Raw genomic sequence first — 23258 nt, 5'->3', positions numbered from 1 at the left:
CTTTCTACATATGCTCTAAATCCGACAATGCATTATTACTACTACCACTGCTACTACTATTTTAAATATTCATTTGTCCTCTAGAGACAATTGAAAAATAAAAAAGAATCTTTTACTTTAGCCTATGTTTACCATTTCCAATATTCTTTTTTTTTTTTTACAGGTCATTTGTTCAGTTTAATGTTTACAATTCTTATGGAAAAAATAAGCAATGCACACATTTAAAAAGTGTTCATTTACCTTTGCTATGAGTGCTAAAAATACAAATTTCTATTGCAAGATGACATTTAAAATTTATTCTAATATAACAGCAGCAAAAATATAATTCGCAGTTACACAAGAACTAGAATCCATAAATTATTCTCATGTTTACAACTGAGATTCTTTAATAAATACTATCATGCAGCTCGACTGTAAGCTTCCTACATTTGGTTTACACGCATGCACATATACACATTGTTAGTTGTGGGAAGCTTTACAAGTTACATTCCATGAACTTTTTGGACAGAGTTCTAAAAGGGCCAGCCTGTCCACAAAACAGGCAGAAAAAAGTTAAATTAACTGGGGCAAACAGGACTCTTCTATAACATCCGAAACATCTGAGGTTCTGCGGCAAACTGGGAGTACTTCAGCGTTGGCCTGTTATCTTCTTTAGAACTAAGCTCAGCTGAACAATTTAAGGAGGTGGATCTCAACATCATCAAGTGCATTTAGGTGACGTGTTTCTTTCAAGTTAACGTGACTTCCTTGAATGACCTAGTTAGTAAACTAGCCACTAGTAATGCAGTCACACCAGGCAAATCAAGCCTGCAAGAAAGGAAGTCAATATTCAAAATGCCATTTTACCATCTAAACCCATACAAATTAGTTTATTTTCAACAATATGTAACTTCAATAAAGAGACGTCTAACTAAAGTAGGCTCCTCCAACAAGACCAAGACAGCATCTCTCCTTCTAAGGCTTAGGTTTTGCCCAGTACTCCCGGTACATGGAATAGCCCATACCAACAGTCATTGCTCCTACAACAAAGCCCTGGGCTGCCACATGCATGTGGATCAGATGAACAGACATTTTAGTATTTCCCCTGCTCTTCAATTTGTATAACCCATATGCAACAATTGTTGCAAAACCTGCCATTCCAATGGGTACGAATGGTGCCTCTTTAGCTTTTCGAATAAGTTTGGATCCCTGATCTTCATCATATGAAGAAAGGGAAATATCTGGGTCTGTTGACATAGTGGTTGCTTGAAGAATCTCCCTGGGAATTTTCTATGAGGTTCTAGGGCGAGGAATCCTCTCCCACGCCAACCCGCGTCAGACTCCTGCACACGCCGAGTCCCGCGGCTTCGCCCCAACCACAGCCGCCGCAGCCAATCTCATTTCCAACATTCTTAATTGCTCTTTATGTGTCCAGGTTTCCAACTGGTATCATTTCTCTTTTTGCATTGTTGATGGTATAGGCGACAAATTCTCTCAGCTTCCATTGGCCTGAAAAATTCTTTCAACTTCATTTCTAAACAATACTTTTGCTAGATAAAGAAGGGTAGGTCGATGCTTATTTTTTCTCTCTCAGCAGTTTAAATATTATTTCATTATCTCCAGCTTGATGAGAAGTCTGCGAAAGCAGAAGAAAATTATATTAATTATAACAAACCTTACTGCAGCCCCAGTGGAAACCCTGATTGCAGTGTTTTGAGAGTCCCTGAGCCAGAGGGCCCCAAATCGCACCTAGATTCCTGACCAAATGGAAACAATGAGATAATAAATATTATAAATGTTAAATCAAACCCACTAAGTTTAGGAATAATTTGTTTTGCCACAATAGATATCTAGTTCAGAGAATATCCTAAAAACTTCCATAAAGAAAAAGTTAGTTACATGCAGAGTACCAGGAGGAAAGCATTAGACTTCTCTATAGATGTTCTCAAAATTGTGAGAGAAAATTAATTTCAATATACAATTCGGACTAGACAAATTGTTAATCAAATGTCAGAGTAAAATATCAGAAATGTGTGGACTGAAACAAATGATCTCCCATGTATTCTATTTCAGGTATAGATCTCCCATATATGATCTCTCATGTATTCTTATTTTGGTGAAATACTGAAGGATGTATTTCATCAATATAAGAAAATAGGCTGGGCATGCTGGCTCATGTCTGTAATCTCAGCACTTTGGGAAGCTGAGGTGAGCAGATGGCTTGAGCTCAAGGGTTTGAGCCTGGGCAACACAGTGAGACCCATATCTACAAAAAACACAAAAATTAGCTGGGTGTGAGCTACTCAGGAGGCTGAGGTGGGAGAATCACTTGAGCCTGGGAGGTTGAGGCTGCAGTTAGCCAGGTTCACACCACTACATTCCATCCTGAGTAAGAGTGAGATCCTGTAATAAATAAATAAATAAATAAATAATAAATCAGATGAAAGGAAGGCATAGGATTTAGGAAAAAGTGAATCCAAACCAAGAAAATTCTAGGAATTCTAGGTAAAGGGAGGCAGAGCACAGTGACTCATGTCTGTAATCCCAGAACTTTGGGAGTCCCAAGTGGGCAGGTCACTGGAGATCAGAAGTTCGAGCACAGCCTGGCCAACATGGTGAAACCCCATCTCTACTAAATATACAAAAACTAGCTGGGCGTTGTGACATGCATCTGTAATTCCAGCTACTTGAGAGGCTGAGGTGGGAGAATTACTTGAACCTGGGAGTCGGAGGTTGCAGTGAGCCGAGATCATGCCAGTGCACTCCAGGCTGGGTGACAGAGCGAGACTCCATCTCAAAAAAAAAAAAATTAATAAAACAAAATTTTAATAAAGTAAAGGGAAAACCCAAGGTGGTAACTAAGTAGTAGGCAGGACAGCCATCCACTTTGGAATAGGAGAGCTACAAAAGCATATGCAAACACAAAAGGTAAATACTCAAACATCCAGCTCAAAACTTTGAAAATAATTGCTGCTGGTAACAAGACCTAGGTGAGGAAGGGAGATGGCAGTGAGCAGGGGATTCCTACCTCATCTACCTATGTGGCAATTCTATCTTAATCCCTATCAGGACTTCCCCACACTCATTATTTCTCCAAAGACAATTTATTTCCTGGATCACAGAACTGATGTGTCCATAAAGAGCACTAACTTCATGCAGAATTAGTCCTAAGAGTTCAAACATTGTTCTGCCTTATTTCACATTCACTTTATTCTCAGATAAGCATACTACTGAAGGCACTGTTTCTTCATTGCTGTAGAAAATTCCTGCAACTGACGCACACTGCACCAATCATGATAACCAAGAGAAAGAGAATACGATGATCAGCCAGGCCTGGAAACCCTAAGAAGGGAAAAGAACCTGCATAGCCACTGGAACTTAGGGAGCCATGAGTGTGCAAGTTGACTAAATTGTGCTGACACTCCAAGCACGCCACACAGGCCTGGTGCATTACCTGTCATCACAGGGTCACTCTCTCCTTCCCAAGAATGGTGTAAAAACTGATTTATTATAGTCCAGAGAGGAAAAAAAATATCCTTGAATGGGTGGAGAGTACATTTTGGGAGAGACTGTAACTGGGTTATTCAAACTAGAGTCTTTGAAATCCTCTATTCTTTTTTTTCTTGAAACAGGGTCTCACTTTATCACTCCAGGCTGGAGTGCAGTGGCAAGATCTCAGCTCACTGCAGCCTCGAACTCTTGGGCTCAAGCAACCCTCCTGCCTCAGTCTCCTTAGTAACTGAGACTACAGGTGTGTGCCACCATGCCGGGCTGGTTTTTTGTTTTTAAATTTTAGTAGAGACAGAGCGTTTGTTGCCCAGGCTGGTCTCAAACTCCGGGGCTCAAGTGATCCTACCACCTCAGCCTCCCAAAGTTTTGCGATTACAGACATGAGCCACGGTGCCCAGCCAGAATACTTTATTGTAACTTAAACAATGAGCATGAAATAGCTTGAGGGGCTTAGAGGACTGAGCGCCATCACAGCTGAATGCAGGAATTAGGTATTCGAGGACTGAGCATCATCACAGCTGAATGCAGGGATCAGGTACTCTGGGGTAGCTTAAACCTCCACTCCCCTCTACTGCTCTGGCCTTTGCCAGAAGTGGGTCCGCTGGTAAACACATAGGACATTTGTTGCCTTTGGCTACACATTTAGAGAAATTACTTCCCTCCAAATGTTCATGGTTGAAATAGTATATCTAGTGCCTGCCTCCCAACAAAGGAGGCAAAATGGTCATGTTCTATCTATCGGTATACTGGTACAGCCAGGAACCAGAAAATGAACAAAACTGGCCTGTGGGTTGCTTCATTTGCAGACTAAAGGAATGGCTGAGGAATCAATCCAGTGGTGGCACTCTAGCCCTAGCTTTCAAACGGGACCGTTACGGCGGCTCCTGCTTCCTCGTTCTCTAGGAACTAACTTCTTGCCTACTTTGGAGCATGGTTCGTAAGGTTCCCATTGGGTCTGTAATCCTGCAAAATCTTTCCAATAAACTTATTTGCTTAAGTTGGGTTCTACTTCTTCTTGGAACCTAAGAACCCTAACTAATACAGTGGTTAACTGTGGGCTGTAGCAAATTGAATGCACCTGTTCTTGTTCTGTCACTGCTATGCCTGATTTTGTTTCTAAATTGAAAAAATATCATAAATAACCCCCAGTTTTCATGAGCTCTCTCAGGAATCTGGCTAATACAGTCTTCTCCCTCCCTGTTAACACCACTGACAATAACATTTTGATGTATCTGCTCCCCAGCTTGATGTCATAATGTAGTGCAATGGAATTTAAACCGATGGCCTAAACTAGAGCCAAATATTATAATTACGCATTACGTTGGTAATATATTGATTAGGGAGAATAGGAACATGGAAGACAAAGTGTGGGTTAAGTAAATAAAACCAACCGAGGAATCGAGAAATGTAAGTTAGAAGCACAGGAAACAGAATTAACAAGGGAAAATACAACCTAAAACCCAAGTTATTCAAAATGGTGACTAATTTTGAATCATTTCCTCCATTTCTTCTAGTGTTTCCCTGCCCCTCCCTCTTCTGACACTGGCTGCTGTTAAAATCTGGAGTGGCAATCGTACTCCACCTGGATTAACGAGGATGCTAAATGCACGAACTCAACATTGATCCTGTTGGTGGAAAGATGGCACAAGCTGCAGTGTCTGCTATCTCCTGTGGGGCCACCTGGGGCAAATTGTTGTACACCCCTTTCCCCACCATGCTTGGGTTGGGCTGAATGTGAGGACCAATATGGACTCAAGTTATTATAACATCTGGTTATACGATAGGACATAGTCAATAGCAAAGAGCTGTGTCCATACTCAATGGTGGAAGGGACTGAGCCATTCTGTTTTGGTAATTGGCAACTCACTCTTTCTGAAAATAAAGTGTCAATGATAATTGGGATAAATAAACCTCAAGTCAGCCTTCTGCTGACTGTTCCACGGTTAGTTAAGAATTACACCGTGGTGAGCTAATAAATACAAAAGCCTAAAGCAATTGTTTCTGTGAGTAACAGGGAAACATTTAGTAAGTGTCCACTGGTCTCCTGAGCAGAGGAGCAAGGATTTCACATGATGATTGTCCCAATCAACCCTCCCAGAAGCTCCACAGCTGCGCTTGAGGCAGGTGCCCCTCCCCACACACTTCACTGCTTCCCAGGGTTCCCCCCGCACACAGAGAAAAGCAATTCTCAGATATGTTCTGGGTTACTCAGTAAACGGGTTGTGAAAGTTGTTAAATTAATTTCTCATATTCGTTACATACACACACAAAGATATCAACAGAGCAAACAAAACTTGAAGATTCTAAGAAGGCTGGGGAGCTGAGCCACTGGTGTGTGCGTGCTTCTCTATTTCCTCTTCCTGTGTACAGATTAGTAGGATGTGACAGAGTCTTGATTTAAAGTTTGAAACTATGATCCTCATTTCCACAAGAATTTGGAGCAGTGGGGAACGTGAGCTCAGCAAAGGAGGCTGCAGACTAGCCTCCCGTCTTTGGTGAGCCTCTTGTCTTCCTGTGGACTTCACCTCCTCACCTGCCTTTGCCATCCTGGGTTACCATGTTTAGACTCAACTCTAGTTCAGGAACCTCCATTCTTGGGTAGGTATCAAAAATTAAATCTTTTTTCTAGCCTTGGTTTCACAAACCCATCCCTTATATCTTTCCTATAACATCCAGTAAGAAGATATCCTGCTTTCCTCCCTAGGTCAGATTGACTAGCCATGGGCACCACCACGTCTAAATGTCAGCAGGGCATTTCCAGCCTTCCTTAGTTTATAATGGATCATTATAGGGCATGGTCTTTTAAATGGGCAATAGATACACTGGGGTGAGCCGAAATTTAAATTTCCCCGTTAAGGATCCTGGAACTGTGATATCCTGAAACATCTAAAGGAGGACCAGGAAAGTCATTAGATTGTTGCCAACTAGATTGTTTCATGTACACATGGAAAGATTAGTTCTGACACAAGTTGCCAAGAAGGTAGCTGAAACCTCACTAAAGATGTTGAGAGAACCACTGAGAAGTCCTGTCAATTTCCTCTCCAAGTGTGACCCACTAAGACATACCCCACCCCCCCCATCTCACAACAGCTAAAGACCGAATATTTGACTTCCTCTCCTCCTCTGTCCCCAGAGTCACCTAAAATTGCCTTGAGTGGAGTTCCAACAAGTGTCCTGATGTTCTACTTTCAAAGATGCCAACCGGAGATGCCTGGAGCTTTGCTATAAAGTACCCTCTTAATCTCATATAAAACTCAGCCTCACCAAGACTTGACTCATACTCCAAGTGTCCAGGTGTGCTAGGGCACTTGCAGAGAATCTGCTGGTCTTGATTCACTGGTGGGTATAATCGCTGCCCAGATTAGAAACATGCCCTGCCTGGGGTTTTAGAAAGTGTGCTGGCAGTCACCTTTCCTCACACCCATCAGGCAGTTGGTACCTGCCATGTTGTATTGTAAAGTTTAAAAAAATAAAAAAGAAGAAAGAAAAAATTAGCCTCAAAGCATTAGTACTGCAATTCTCAAGCCATTAAGATGGTACACCCTAGAAATAATCGGAATATTTTCTGTCTAGGAAAGCAGAATATGGCTGGACCTGGCGGCTCACGCCTGTAATCCTAGTACTTTGGGAGGCTGAGGTAGGTGGATCACTTGAGGTCAGGAGTTCGAGACCAGCCTGATCAACATGGTGAAACTCCACCTCTACTAAAAATACAAAATTAGCTGATCATGGTGGTGCATGCTTGTAGTCCCAGCTACTTGGGAGGCTGAGGCAGGAGAATCACTTGAATCCAGGAGGCAGAGGTTGTAGTGAACCAAAATTATGCCACTGCCCTACATCCTAGGCAACAAGAGTGAAATTCCATCTAAAAAAAAAAAAGAAAAGAAAAGAAAGGCAGAACGCGGTGGCTCACGCCTGTAATCCCAGCACTTTGGGAGGCTGAGGTGGGCGGATCACGAGGTCAGGAGTTTGAGAGCAGCCTGGCCAACACAGTGAAATCCTGCCTTTGCCAAAAATACAAAATTTAGCCAGGCATGGTGGTGCACACTTGTAATCCCAGCTACTCAGGAGGTTGAGGCAGGAGAATCACTTGAACCCGGGAGGCAAGGGTTGCGATGAGCCGAGATCAAGCCACTGCACTCCAGCCTGAGTGACAGAGCAAGACTCCGTCTCAAAAATAAAGAAAGAAGAAAAGGAAGGAAGGAAGGAAAGAAGGAAGGAAGAAAGGAAGGAAAGAAAGAAAGGCAGAATATTTGAATATTTTAGAATGGCTGGAAATGAAGTTAAGTCTATTTTCAGATAAGTAAGTCTAGATTGCAGAAGGCCCGGTGAGAAAGGAATTGTTTGTATTTCAAGAAACAACTTTAGTCAACTAAGAGGCATTAAGAAGATACATTCTATATACATAAACAAAAACTAGAGAGAGGAAATTTAAAGATTTGGGTACTAGATTATGATAAAATTAACTTAGAGAATCATCTGGGGCCAGGCATGGTGGCTCACACCTGTAATCCCAGCACTTTGGGAGGCCAAAGTGGGCAAATCAGCTGAGGTCAAGAGTTTGAGCAGCCTGACCAACATGATGAAACCCATCTCTACTAAAAATACAAAAATTAGCCGGGTGTGGTGGTGCATGCCTGTAATCCCAGCTCCTTGAGAGGCTGAGGCAGAAGAATTGCTTGAACTCAGGAAGCAGAGCTTGCAGTGAGCCGAGATCGTGCCACTGTACTCCAGCCTGGGTGACAGAGTGGGACTCCATCTCAAAAAAAAAAAAAAGAAAAAAAAAGATAATCACTTGGATTTATGCATTGTAAACTTTGGTATAATGTAATAATATTACATTGGTAGGAAAATGTTTTACATTTAAAAAGGAAGCTCAAAGAAGAGAGAGAATAAATTTTGAAGGCTTTAATACCATGAGTATTTACTAAATTAAATTGTGATGAAATACATGAAGCTATGTGTGTTCTAATATTGCCAGAAATCAGATAGTAGAAGATAGAATTGGGTGCCATCCAGAACTCGTGCATATGAACCTTCTGCATGCAATGGTGCGCTTGGTCGCTACGTAAGGATCAGATGATGGTTAAACGAAATTTTCATACAAAACTGGGGAACTTCATTTGCTTGACTTTCCCTTCGCCCATCGTCTCATAAGGTAGACTCTGAGAACAGTTTTCTACCATACCCAAAGGTTTATTATCACAAAAGGAAAAAACCCCTTGGCTGAAAACTGCCACCTTCTAGGAAAACTGCCAGCTAGTTATACTGACAACCTCCCAGAACTGAAAACAAATTAATCATACATGATTTATATAGAACAAAGCCTCACAGAATGAGCTATGAGGAGTGACTCTAAGAGAAAATAATTTGATTACACATCTTAGTGGCATACAGTATATGAATAAAAATAACTGCAAAGAAATCTTAGATTTTATTTAATAATTTTATCAGATAAATTATTAATTAGATTAATTTTGTTTGGAATCAAGCTTTCAAGTATAAGGAAAAAGGAGGAAAATAATAAAATTGAAACGCTTTAATTGGGAATCATACTGTCAGAACTGAATTAGAAATATCAATAGGAACCCATGCTTTTTAAAAGAAAAAAAAAGTATGTTTTGGAATTCTGTCAGCTAAAATGAACTAGTAACAAGGGCTTAAGAAATGAACCTAACTTACTGCTAAGATTATGGCATCTTTCCAGGATACCCTGGAGAAATGGCTGATTCCAGGAGTCATTATGAGCCTGAGGCAACTTGCTGTATGTACCAAGAGACAAGAAATAATTCAGATTAATGGGACTGCGTTAAAAGAACACAACAGGGCCCCCCACTGGCCAAAGTGTGTCAATTTGAGCAGCAAAACTAATAATTATTGCAGTTGATTAAATCACATTGAATCTATGAAAGGCCACAAGTCCATAACGATACATACAAGAAAATTTTGCTTAAAATTGAGTAAAGATGGTGAATCGAATAGAGTATATTACTTTTGGATCCTTTATTCAAACATCCTATTATTTTGACACATTTATCTGTGAAAAATACAGAATTTAGTAAATATCAAATACATAGAAAGCATTTTCTGAACCCAGGCGTGGTGGCTCATGCCTGTAATCTCAGCACTTTGGGAGGTGGAGGTGGGAGGAAAGCTTGAGCACAGGGACTTGGAGGCTGTAGTGAACTGTGATCGTGCCACTCTACTCCAGCCTGGGAGACAGAGTGAGAGACGCTGTCAAAAACAAAACAAAAACACGCAAGTAAAACAAGGAAGCAAACAGTCTGGCTTGAGGGAGGATGCCAGTATGTGATCCTAAATTGGACAAATCATTCAAGACAGCCGAATTTCAATCAGATGCAATTTCAAATATCCATAGGCATTTTATGTTCTTAAGAAATGAGAAAATTACAAGATATCATTAAATTCAAAGGCTTCCAAAACTAGTTTGAAATACATTTGCATGTCTTAAAACCTTTTATGAAGTTTAGTTGTACTTAGACAAGTTAAAATGTATTTACATATCTCTAGAGTCGAAATACAAAATCCAAGCCATCAGGGCAAAATGGAAGCAACCAGCCCCAACCTCCCTCTATGGAAAGAGATAGTGTGCGCTAGTTGCATCCAGGAACGGGCTCCATGCAATCCCACAAATTTAAATCTGCCCCGACCATATTATATTGGCCATATAAAAATTAAAGTAGCTCTATCTGTACTTTACTGACATAGAAACAAATCTATGTTATATTGCTAAGTATAAAATTCAAATTTTAGAATAATATCAATAGTATAATCCCACTGAAGTAAAAAAAAAATTGATATTTTTTCAGGTTTGACTCTATAATCTTTGGGAATTTTTAGTAAAGCGTATGTATACATCTACAGCTTAACTTTTTATTCTTAAAAAAGGCAGTGAAATTCTGACCACGAAATTCATGGTTGAAACCAGCAATAGCACACTTGCACGGTTCCAATCCTCGTGCTCCTTCGCACTGACCTCTGGAATCCGCTGTAACCCGAGATCGCTGAACGGTGCGGTCCCCTGCCGGCACTCAGCGCAGCTCACCGGAGCGCAGGCGCAAGCGCGGCCGCCGTCGAGGATGTTCTGTGTGCTGCTGAGACTCCTGTTGAGTTTCATGGCCTTTTAAGACTGTCTTCCAAAAGACGACGTGATGACTCCTAACTGAAATGAAAATGTGTTCTGTACGCAGAAGGGCAGGCTGGGAGCACGCTGAGCGCACGCTGAGCTTCTTTCGGGGACTGCCAACCTCGCCCACGTGTTTCGGGGCACCCGCGCGCCGAAAGCCAGCGCGCTAGTAGACGCACAATCCCCCAGTGGGCGAGGCCGTGGGCAGCCAGGAGGCGGCGAGGGCGGCTTGTCTTCCAGAGACTGGGGAATCAAGAAAGGCAGAGCCACCTTCTCGGCCCCAGCGCAGCACGGGCAGGAGGCAGGGAGGCCGCAGCGCCCCGCAGTCCCGGGTACCCACAGAAGTCGGTGCGCGCCCCGGGAGCAGGGGCGGCTCAGGTCCAGCGTGCACAGAAACGCAACGGTGTTGGTCAGGAGGACGCTCTCCCACGATCCGCGATCCTCAGGCTCTGATTAACGTCGAATTAAATGAGCTATCCGTTCTGGTATCTGTTGTTACTCTTGTGATAAATATGATGTTTGATACGGAAGTATCTTAATAATCATGCTGCCAGTCAAAGAACAAAACACGTAGAGCCTGTGCGCTAAGAACGCAAGAGCATTTCTCTCCTCAGGAGGTGCAGTTTCTCTTCATTGTCTCTCCTTTGTTTCTGCGTAATTCCACGTAGAATTCCATGATCAACACATTTTGCTCTTTCCCTTTGTTTGGGGATGACATAGGCTCATTGCACTTGATCAGATTAGTGTTAAACCCTCACCCACGTTTTTACTATATACTGTACCAGTAATACAGCAGGCTTTATATCTTTAACCTCAAATTCAAGAGCAGAAAAATACTCAAATTTTACATTAGTTTAACTTGAAAACGAGTTACTTCAGCCCTGATGAGATACTTTTAAACCAATACTATGTAACAAATCTGCTTCTTATTGGTATAAGCTCATGCACATGGTTTTTTAAATGAGTTTTATAACTAATAATTAGCACTGAGGACCTGATCGAAGTATTTGAAACTCCATTACTCTTCACAATAATGCTGAGGTAGGCATATTTTCCTTGTTTTGCAGTCAAGGAAACAGGCACTGAGATGGTAAGAAACCCCGGCCATCTGGCCCCTAAGAGCCTTTTACCACCATGCTAAAGCTTTACCCATTTTTGAGATCCAGAGTATTATACAGTGCACACATATGTGGTAACCAAATCAGGATTAAACATTAAACTTAAGGGCCGAACACGGTGCCGTGTAATCCTAGCACTTTGGGAAGCTGAGGCAGGCAGATCACTTGACGTCAGGAGTTCAAGACCAGCCTGGACAACATGGTGAAACCCCATCTCTACAAAAAAGTACAAAATGTAGCTGGGTGTGGTAGTGCATGCCTGTGGTCCCAGCTACTCTGGAGGCTGAGGTGGGAGGATTGCCTGAGGTGAGGAGGCGGAGGTTGCTGTGAGCAGAGATCACACCACTACATTCTAGCCTCAGTGACACAGGGAGACACTGGCTCAAAAAGAAAAAAAAATTAAAGTAAGAACATAAGAAATGTGCTTCGCACTGTGTTACTCACAGGGGAGAAAAAATCGATAGGGAGATGGATCCTGCTTTCAGGATAAATGGAATTTGCTGAGGAAAAGAAATATTTTAAGATACCTTAAAAAAGGAAACAAAGGCTATTGTAAATTGGATATTCAGTTAAATATTCTTAGGCAGATTGGCAGATGATAAATCTAATGAGCTTGGGTTTTATAAATACACAGAATGCCACATTTTCACTAATACCTTATGATTTGTGTAAAGAGTAAAATCAACTTTGAAAATGAATTGTTTGTGCAATTATCTTAAAAATAAAGATTATATAATAATTCACATTATCTTGCATTATATAAAATATCTAGGAGGTTAAGGCACTTTTATTTTGCTAATATTCACAGCACTCCTATTATATAATCATTTCAGAGTCCTGAATTATAATACCAACTGTGTGACAGTTACTGAGTAAATTTTGCAACATAGATTTATTATAGAATACAATTATATTACTTTATTTTCTCTATTGATGGCCATCCTTTTATATTTGGGTTTTGGTACAACTGCACACAACAATCTTTCTACTAAAATATTCCATAGTTGGCCAGACGCAGTAGCTCATGCCTGTAATCCTAACACTTTGGGAGGCTGAGGCTGGTGGATCACCTGAGGTCAGGAGTTCAAGACCAGCCTGGCCAACATGGTGAAACCTTGTCTCCACTAAAAACACAAAAATTAGCCGGGTGTGGTGGCGGGCACCTGTAATCCCAGCTACTTGGAGGCTGAGGTGGGACAATCGCTTGAACCTGGGGAGTGGAAGTTGCAGTGAGTCGATATCTTGCCAATACACTCCAGCCTGGGCAACAAGAGTGAAACTCCACTCCGTCTCAAAAAAAAAAAAAAAAATTGAGGCTCAAACAGGTTAAATATTATACACACACAAGATCACACACTAAGCCACACCAGTAGTATAGATTAGAAATCCTATTCCAGGGCTTCACGGACCTCACATTGCTTCTGTAAATGGTTTATGTTTATTAACTTACCTTCTCAAAGTCAATATACTTCAGAAACATACAACTGCTATCATTAAAATGCGGTTACACATAACCTAGCACATAGGTGCTTTAGAAGAAGAGAACTTTACTATTTGATTTTTTAAAATATAGATCCTAACACTTTTGTGTGTGTGTGTGTGTGTGTGTGTTTCTCATGAATAGGGTAATATTTTTGGTCTTTTTTCTAAACATATGGTATGAAAATTAATTTTTTTTCTTAGAGTCAGGGTCTTGCTCTGTCATCCAAGCTAGTGCGCAGTGGCACACTCATAGCTCACTTCAACCTCAAACTCCTCATGCCCCAGCCTTCAAAGCAGCTAGGATTACAGGAGTGCACCACCACACCCAGCTAATTTTATTACTATTTTTTGTAGAGGCAGGTCTTGAATTCCTGGCCTCAGGTGGTCCCTCCACCCCAGCCTCCCAAAGCACTAGGATTACAGGCATGACTCACTGCGATTGGTAGAAAATTAATTTTCATTATTAAAATCAGAAAGGAAGACCTTATTATTTGATGGCCAGAACCCTGAATTTCATTTCAACTTCTGGTTTTCTACATTATATGTAGGTACCAGTGATTTTATGCCATTTTTTTCCTTCAGATTTTTCCTCTTCTACAATTCTCCAATATGTGTTATTATTTGAAGCCCTGATCACAGTTCTGAATTATTTCTGTTCTTTTTTCTCCCCTAACTCTGCTTCAAAACTTCTGTAACTCATTTGCTACAAAGTCTAGAATCTCTCTTGCAAATGAGCTGACCGGGTGGGCCAAACCGCCTTGGAAGGGAAGGATTGTTAGGAAGTCAGTATGTTGCTAAGACATCTTGCTAATTTGCTGTGTAAGCCGCATAGAGCGTCAGGGAATTCTCCTTTCCACTGATGAATTCAGGTGTGTATTATGACTTGTATCAGTGATTCTATTTGGATTGATTAAGGCTGCAATTTTTTATCCACATGAATGTTGCACCTAGTTTTTCCCTGTAATTGGTTAAACAAATGTCTGCTGTTTGTATTTCAACTCTCAGCCAATAACTGCTGGAAGTGATTTAATGCAGCTGGAGAATAACACTAACAATCATTATGGCCTGCAAAGTGTGAAACAATTTCATTGTGCTTTGTGATCTCTTTGGTCTGAGGACTGATAATGTGCAGCGGATGAGACCTGAAAAAAACTTGTTTTATTACAGTTAAAGAAGTAATGTAAAAGTGGGGTGAGTTCTAGGGCAGCTCTGTGCTGTTTATCTGGAGAGAGCTTGTTTTTACAAGAATTCACTTCAAGTGTGGAAGGGAAATGCTTTCATCTGAAACGGATTGCTGTGCTTCATTCTGGTTTCTCCCTCCATCTGATAAAAACCCTTGCTGAGTGACAGCACAGATGTAGCTCATTTGGAGCAAATGAAGGAAAAGGAGAAAAGGGCTAGGGGTGGAGCGAAGGAGTAGTCAGTCATGCTTCCAAAGTCCCGCGGTTTTTTCTGGTCTTTTCATTCACCCCAGCGGCCCTGGTGTCCCCCCTAGAAAGTGCGATGCCCTCGCCCCTGGCCCTACGCCCCTACCTCCCGAGCGAGTTTTCCTCGTGGGCGGACTCGCGGCCCTGCAGCAGCCCTTCCGAGCTCCCTGCGAAGCTGCTTCTGGAGGCGACTCCTCCTCGGGCCCCGCGGCTGCCCCGCCGGCTGGCCTGGTGCGCCATTGACTGGGAGCAGGTGTGCTTGCTGCAGAGGCTGGGAGCCGGAGGGTTTGGCTCGGTGTACAAGGCTACTTACCACGGTGTTCCTGTGGCCATAAAGCAAGTGAACAAGTGCAGCAAGAACCGACTAGCATCCCGGCGGAGTTTCTGGGCTGAGCTCAACGTGGCAAGACTGCGCCACGACAACATCGTGCGCGTGGTGGCTGCCAGCACGCGCACGCCTGCGGGCTCCGACAGTCTAGGGACCATCATCATGGAGTTCGGTGGCAACGTCACTTTACACCAAGTCATCTACGGCGCCGCCGGCCACCCTGAGGGAGACGCAGGGGAGCCTCACTTGCGCACTGGAGGAGAGTTAGGTTTGGGAAAGTGTCTCAAGTACTCCCTAGATGTCGTGAACGGCCTGCTCTTCCTCCACTCGCAAAGCATTGTGCACTTGGACCTGAAGCCCGCGAACATCTTGATCAGTGAGCAGGATGTCTGTAAAATTAGTGACTTCGGTTGCTCTGCGAAGCTGGAAGATCTGCTGTGCTTCCAGACACCCCTCTACCCCGTAGGAGGCACATACACCCACCGCGCCCCGGAGCTCCTGAAAGGAGAGGGCGTGACGCCCAAAGCCGACATTTATTCTTTTGCCATAACTCTCTGGCAAATGACTACCAAGGAGGCGCCGTATTCGGGGGAGCGGCAGCACATACTCTACGCGGTGGTGGCCTACGACCTGCGCCCGTCCCTCTCCGCTGCCGTCTTCGCGGACTCGCTTCCCGGACAGCGCCTTGGGGACGTCATCCGGCGCTGCTGGAGACCCAGCGCGGCGCAGAGGCCAAGCGCGCGGCTGCTTTTGGTGGATCTTACTTCTTTGAAAGCTGAATTCGGCTGACTGAAACCTGGGTCAAGATAAGCTTTTGTCTATTTGTTTCGTTTTTTTTTTTAAGGAAGTGGAGATATCGAAGAAAACATATTGTAGGATAGAGTTTTAGAAAATAAAGTTACTAAAAATTTTAGTCTCCAGTGTTTTTTCTAAGACACATAGTTACAAGTCTAGTACCTGTTGTCTGGGTACTGTTAGTAACTAATCTTATTAATTCATATCGTTATATTCTTTGCCTTTCATAGCTAGTATTGCATTTATTCAAATTTATTATTGATAAAACAATTTGTCCAACACAGAACTCTACTGCAGAAATGTAAACATTTTCTATAAATCCATATATATTCCATACCTACCACATAAATTCCAACTATTAACGATGTACTTGCTCCCACACCAAATCAGTAAAAACTTTTTTAAAATAAGTAATGCTTTCCTACCACTCTCCCCAGTAAAACTTCTTGTTTGTAATGACCTTCACACATAGAAGTCATAAACTGAGGTATATTTACATTCAAAGGAATTATAAATGACCTATTGTAATATTTTTGTGCATTGCAATGAGTAGAAACATTTTGCTAAAATACTTCTAAACTGGGTCACTTTTATCTGTTATTTGGACTCAGAAGTAGAAGATAAAGATTATATGATGTGAGGGAAAAATGAAAACACTGAGGAATCATGAAATTTAACATTTGGATGGAAGAGAACAGACAAATAGAACTAGATTGCCCACTCCAGACATCAATGGGTGCTGGTATATGGGATTTAAAGGAGAAGGTGATTGGATCTTGTCATTGGGACAGCTTTGACTTTCTTTTAGCAACAGCAGTTTTTGTGCATGGTGGAAGGCAAGGCTGGTGCAATGGCTGGCAGAGGGAACGGCAAGGCCCTGAAGCAGAGGCTGTGCTGTACTGTTAAGGAAGAAGAAGGAGGAACCTTAAAAGGGGGTTGGAGACACAAATGTTTTCAGATTTTTTGTCTGGTTTCATTTAGTTTTAGGTTGAAAGAAATAATTTTACTTGTAAAATGAGCCACCAGAGGCACAGATAATTGAGAAAGTTTACATACTTGTAGAAGGGATGAAGCATAGTACCTAGTCATCTTGGAGAGAAAGGACGTCTCTTCCCAGGGTGGGAACCAAGGGTTGGGGCACACTGGCGTTATAGACAGGTTTACAGTAGGAAAAAGGCGGCTGGACAAGCACACATCTGTGGACTTCTGTTTTTTTCTGTTAAGAGTTGTTGATGGTAGGGGGTCTACAGAGTAGTGAGATCACGGTTTGGAACTGCTCTTGAGGAAAGCAAAAGGGAGCTGTCTGTGGCCATGTACAACATTGACAAGAGTGCTGCTAACTCTCCAGGTAGTTGGGGGAACAAATCACTGACACGATAAAGAATTCCCATCTCTGATTATTATTATTTGAGATCGAGTCTCATTCTGTCACCCAGGATGGAGTGCAGTGGCAAGATTTCGGCTCACTGCAACATCCACCTCCCAAGTAGCTGGGATTGCAGGCACTCACCACCACACCCTGCTAATTTTTGTATTTTTAGTAAAGACAGGGTTTCACCATGTTAGCCAGGCTCAAACTCCTGACGTCAAGTGATTCCCCCCACCTCAGCCTCTCACAAAGTGCTAAAATTACAGGCTTGAGCCACTGTGCCTGGTCCCCTTCGCTGACTATTGTGGCAATAGGAGTTTAGGTTGGTAAGTTTAAATTACAATAGTGTCTTTCCTTCACCTGGAGACCACATGAAATGACAAGGTGAAGAAGGGGAAATAAACACTGTAGGCTCCATAATCAGTGAAACCAGGAGAGAGAGAAAAAAGAAACTCCAAAATGTGATGACTGAAGACTGAATGGAGCCTTAAGGAAAGAGAGCAGAAAGGGTCAGGGATGGCTGGGTCAGGGCAGGGTGTTGGGGACCAACAGACCAAGCAGTGATAGATCCCAGGGAGACCTGCAAAATTAGGTGCCCTGGAGAACAGGAGCCCACTGGGAAGTGCAAATGTTGGGGAAGAAATCTGAGAACAGGACTGAGATCAAACAGTGCTGAGGTTAGAGGAGTTGGAAGAAAAGGAAGAGCAGGTGTTAACGGAGGATCCAACCACGCAGAGCTCAGAAAGTGACAGCAAAACTCAACTGCTGGCCAGGAAGGGGTCACCCTGGGGGTAGGGCAGGGAATACTGGACAGGCACAGAAGCCTCCTGAGCCCGGTTTGCTTTGGAAAGAAAGAAGGTTGTGGCTGCCTGAAGAAACCCACAGAAATGCCATGTTGGAAGGAAACAAGCAGATGAAAGAAGTCTGAGTTGTTGGAAAACCACCCTGATGGGAGGCAGAACAGGCACATGACTGCTCCCTGAGCAAAGTATGCTCTTTAAAAGGGACACATCAAGTCAGAGGTTAAGGCACACTTAAGAGTGCAAAGATACGTATTAGGAAGGATAATGGTATGGACTTGAGTTACGGTGGGGGATAGGGGAGGGGATGTAAGCTGTCAAGGCTATAACTGCTCATAGAAGTGGTGAATAGATATTGTCTAGGATTAAGAAAATCATATACAGACAAATAATAGAACAAAAATACAGCAAATATCCAAAACCTAAAACTAAGAGAGAAATTTGAAATTTTAACAAAATTAGAAAATATAAAGCTCCATTTATCTGAAAATTTTAAAACAAGCAACTATGTTTCAAAAAATGCTAATCAAAATTAGAACCTATGGGATAAAAATAAGTAGAAGAAAATTTGTCATCTCAAGTAGTAATATGACTAAAAAAGAAACAAAAATGGACTGTGCATGCAATTTGAAGTTAGGAAAAGAATAAAAACGTAAACTGGGGGAAATTAAAAAACAGGAATTAAAGCAGACATCGTGAGCTAAAAGAAGTAGAAAATGTAAATGAATACATAAAAGTTTGTTGAATAAAAACAAACCACTAGCTAATTTAAAAAATAAAATCACTCCCAGCACTTTGGGAGGCCGAGGCGGGTGGATCACGAGGTCAAGAGATCGAGACCATCCTGGTCAACATGGTGAAACCCCGTCTCCACTAAAAATACAAAAAATTAGCTGGGCATGGTGGCACGTGCCTGTAATCCCAGCTACTCAGGAAGCTGAGGCAGGAGAATTGCCTGAACCCAGGAGGCGGAGGTTGCGGTGAGCCGAGATCGCGCCATTGCACTCCAGCCTGGGTAATAAGAGCGAAACTCCGTCTCAAAAAAAATAAAAATAAAAATAAAAATAAATAAATAAAATAAAATCACATATACCCAAAATCAGAAATAAAGAGAATAATGATCAAAACAGAAAATTTTAATTTTAGGCGGAAACTTTGCATAACTATATAAATAAATTTGAACACCTAAAAGAAGGGATATTTTTCGAAGAAACAATAGTTTCTCCAAACTGACCCCAGTTAGAAATGCAGACAGAAAGTCTAAATAGACCAGTTTCTATAGAAGAAATAGAGAGGGCCATCCAATGCCTACTCTTCCCCACCCCAAAAAACATTAGACCAAAGTCCCACTGACTTCCACCAAACCTTAGAGACCAGGTGATCTTTGCTACTTAAATTATTCCAGAGCACTGAAGGAAAACTTTTAAATTTTTTTAAAGAATAATATTTACAGCCAGGTGCAGTGGTTCATGCCTGTAATCCCAGCATTTTGGGAGGCCGAGGGGGGTAGATCACCTGCGGTCAGGAGTTCAAGACCAACCTGATCAACATGGAGAAACACTGGCTATACTGAAAATACAAAATTACTGGGCCTCGTGGCACATGCTTATAATCCCAGCTACTTGGGAGGCTGAGGCAGGAGAACCGCTTGAACCTGGGAGGCTGAGGTTGCAATGAGCTGAGATCACACCATTGCACTCCAGCCTGGGCAACAAGAACAAAACTCTGTCTCAAAAAAACAAAACAAAACAAAACAAAAAACCTTTACACCAAAACCCAATAAAGATTGCTTTTAAAAAAGAAATGACAGATCAATCTTGTTTAAAAATATCAGTGTAAATTCCCTGTTTAATAAATGGTGTTGGGAAAACTGGCTAGCCATGTGCAGAAAGCAGAAACTGGACCCCTTCCTGACACCTTACACTAAAATTAACTCCAGATGGATTAAAGACTTAAACATAAGACCTAACACCATAAAAGCCCTAAAAGAAAATCTAGGCAAAACCATTCAGGACATAGGCGTAGGCAAGGACTTCATGACCAAAACACCGAAAGCATTACGACAAAAGCCAAAATAGACAAATGGGACCTAATCAAACTCCACAGCTTCTGCACGGCAAAAGAAACAGTCGTTAGAGTGAATCGGCAACCAACAGAATGGGAAAAAAATTTTTGCAGTCTACCCATCTGACAAAGGGCTGATATCCAGAATTTACAAAGAACTAAAACAGATTTACAAGAAAAAAACAAACAAGCCCATTCAAAAGTGGGTGAAGGATATGAACAGATACTTTACAAAAGAAGACATACATGAGGCCAACAAGCATATGAAAAAATGCTCATCATCACTGGTCATTAGAGAAATGCAAATCAAAACTACATTGAGATACCATCTCACACCAGTTAGAACGGCGATCATTAAAAAATCTGGAGACAACAGATGCTGGAGAGGATGTGGAGAAATAGGAACACTTTACACTGTTGGTGGGAGTGTAAATTAGTTCAACCATTGTGGAAGACAGTGTGGCGATTCCTCAAGGACCTAGAAATAGAATTCCATTTGACCCAGCAATCCCATTACTGGGTATATATCCAAAGGATTATAAATCGTTCTACTATAAGGACACATGCACACGAATGTTCATTGCAGCACTGTTTACAATAGCAAAGACCTGGAACCAACCCAAATGCCCATCGATGATAGACTGGACAGGGAAAATGTGGCACATATACACCATGGAATATTATGCAGCCATCAAAAATGATGAGTTTGCGTCCTTTGTAGGGACATGGATGAACCTGGAAACCATCATTCTCAGCAAACTGACACAAGAATAGAAAGTCAAACACTGCATGTTCTCACTCATAGGCAGGTGTTGAACAATGAGAACACATGGACACAGGGAGGGAAGCATCACACACTGGGGTCTGTTGGGGGGAAATAGGGGAGGGACAATGGGGGGTGGGGAGTTGGGGAGAGATAGCATGGGGAGAAATGCCAGATATAGGTGAAGGGGAGGAGGGCAGCAAATCACACTGCCATGTGTGTACCTATGCAACAATCTTGCATATTCTTCACATGTATCCCAAAACCTAAAAATGCAAAATAAATAAATAAAAATATCAGTGTAAAAAAACTATCAGTGTTCTAAGCAAATATTAGCACACAGAATTTAAGAGTTAATTTTTATAATCATATGCATGTTATTTTTAATCAAGTGGATTTCTTCCCGGATGCAAGAATAGTTTCATATTAGAAAATCTGTTAACTGAATTCATCATATTAGCAGGTCAAAAGAGTAAGAACATATGCTGAGAATACATTCGACAAATTAAATATTCATTCCAGGTTTTTAAAAAGAGACTCAAAAGCAGGAGAAATGGATATTTACCTAACCCACTTTTTAAAGAAAAATACCTAACTAATGTTAATTTCTTATATTTCTTATTTTTTATAAATGCATTAATATCATGGTTATATAACATAGGGAAACTGAATAAAGGATATATTATACAAGAATTCTGTGTACTGTCTTTGCAATTCTTCTATGTCTAAAATTATTTCAAAATAAAAACTTTAAAATGTATAGAACACCACATATTTCAGCCCAATAGCTACCATTTAACAGGAAATCATTCCACTAAAGTCATGAATAATGTAAGAATGCCCACTACTGTTACTATGATTTAACATTTTATTGATCAGTGATATTTAAAAAGAAAATTAAACTTGAGGTCTAAAACTGTAAAGGGAGAAGCAAAACCAATTCTGTTTGCAGATTCTAATTTCAGGAAGTATACCTGGAAAAGGCACACAACAATTAATAGAAAAACCTAACTCAAACAATAAAAGAATTATGTAAGTTTGCAGGATATAAAATTAACATACAGAAATCAACAGAGGTCAAAGATGTAAACAAAAAACAGCTAGAATTTATGAAAGGAAGGTTCCTTTTACAATGCTATTGAAAAAGATAAAATATTCTCTCTGACACAGCCACAGACACCACAGTTTGATGGTAGCAGGGCTGGAGGACGAGATACTTGGCTAATATGGCGGAGACGTTAGTCATGTATAGGAGATCTAAACAAGTACATAAATACATCGAAGATAATGGGGCCAGGATTTGTAAGTGTTGGAAAAGGAAGTTCAAGTGCAGAAATGAGGAAGTCTAGAATAAACCCTATTGAAGATGAAGTAGAAAATGTCAGATTGAGTTTGGAAGTATCAGTGTAAACATGTAGTTCTTAACAGAGGTAGATGAAAGGAGAGATAGGGATAGGTATAGAAACAGACATTAACGTGTTTGTGCATGTGAGTGTATGCACATACATGTATTTCCTAGCTCTGTCGTTTGACAGGGCCTAAAGTAATGACACTCTGGAGCAGATTAACACCAGACTTAAGTTCTGAATTCTGATTTCTTATTTTCTGAATTTTTAATTATTCACAACAGGAGGAAACCAGGACTTCTTAGAGAAATGGCTGATTCCAGAGCAGGGGAAATACGACATGACCCAGAACATCTTGTGCCTCTAAATAAGGAAATGCTCAGAAATGATAGACACCTGCCATGAGGACACAGCAGCGGGGTTGAAGGATCTCCCACTGGCTGACCTGAGATAATTTCAGCATTAAAATGATCAATGATGGCAAATCAATTCGAAATGAATAGTTATAATGAAGGAAATAGGAATCCATAATGATATAAATAACTATATAAATAAATGTCGGAGGAAGGAAAGCTGTACCTTACAATAGAATACCAACTAATATTAATTGTGAATAAGCACAAAATAATTATCCTTATAACGAGGAAGTCATACTGACAATATCTTACAAATAATGTAGACAGATACACCGATAGATATCTTATTCAAGTTAATATCATTAATGGGGTAAACTGACAAACATTACATGCCTCTTGATATGATGCACTGAGAATAATGTAGCACCACTTCTGTGGTAGTCCTGCAAAAGACAGATAACCTTAACCAAATCAAGAGGAAACAATTACACGCTCAAATTGGCCTATTCATGTCAGAAGTATCAAGACAAGTATCATAAAAGACAAGGAAGGGGTGGGGCATGGTGGTTCATGGCTGTAATCCCAGCACTTTGGGAGGCTGAAGCCGGTGGATCACCTGAGGTCAGGAGTTCGAGACCAGCCTGGCCAACATGGTGAAACACCGTCTCTACTAAAAATACAAAAATTAGCCAGGCATGGTGGCGGGTACCTATAATCCCAGCTACTCGGGAGACTGAAGCAGGAGAACCGCTTGAACCCGGGAGGTGGAGGTTG

At 41.4% G+C, this 23258-nt stretch overlaps 2 protein-coding genes and 1 non-coding gene across 3 annotated transcripts; 2 read left to right on the top strand and 1 right to left on the bottom strand.

Moving 5' to 3' along the window:
* Positions 1-383: 383 nt before the first annotated feature.
* LOC105724818 (HIG1 domain family member 1A, mitochondrial-like) lies at positions 384-15066 on the bottom strand. The gene is made up of 2 exons (XM_064384114.1): positions 14977-15066; positions 384-1615 (listed from the first exon to the last, which is right to left on the bottom strand). Exon 2 carries the CDS (start codon positions 1234-1236, stop codon positions 955-957), a length of 282 nt encoding a protein of 93 aa, XP_064240184.1. The 5' UTR covers positions 1237-1615; positions 14977-15066; the 3' UTR covers positions 384-954.
* LOC135278164 (small nucleolar RNA SNORA3/SNORA45 family) lies at positions 6752-6862 on the top strand. The gene has a single exon (XR_010345717.1). It is a non-coding gene; the product is annotated as a small nucleolar RNA SNORA3/SNORA45 family (small nucleolar RNA).
* MOS (MOS proto-oncogene, serine/threonine kinase) lies at positions 14740-15780 on the top strand. Its single transcript, XM_012463609.2, has one exon. It carries the CDS (start codon positions 14740-14742, stop codon positions 15778-15780), a length of 1041 nt encoding a protein of 346 aa, XP_012319032.1.
* The last annotated feature ends 7478 nt before the right edge of the window (positions 15781-23258 follow it).

The sequence above is a fragment of the Aotus nancymaae genome, unplaced genomic scaffold (genome assembly GCF_030222135.1).
Source record: "Aotus nancymaae isolate 86718 unplaced genomic scaffold, 86718_ANA_hifiasm-v0.15.2.pri h1tg000036l, whole genome shotgun sequence".
Classification (NCBI taxonomy): domain Eukaryota; kingdom Metazoa; phylum Chordata; class Mammalia; order Primates; family Aotidae; genus Aotus; species Aotus nancymaae.
The sequence above is the reverse complement of the archived record's forward strand: the minus strand, read 5'-3'. Positions and strand labels throughout refer to the sequence as shown.

What these genes read in the sequence shown, in the direction of transcription:
- LOC105724818 (XM_064384114.1), bottom strand. Translation starts at nt 1,236, where the DNA reads ATGTCAACAGACCCAGATATTTCCCTTTCTTCATATGATGAAGATCAG.
- MOS (XM_012463609.2), top strand. Translation starts at nt 14,740, where the DNA reads ATGCCCTCGCCCCTGGCCCTACGCCCCTACCTCCCGAGCGAGTTTTCC.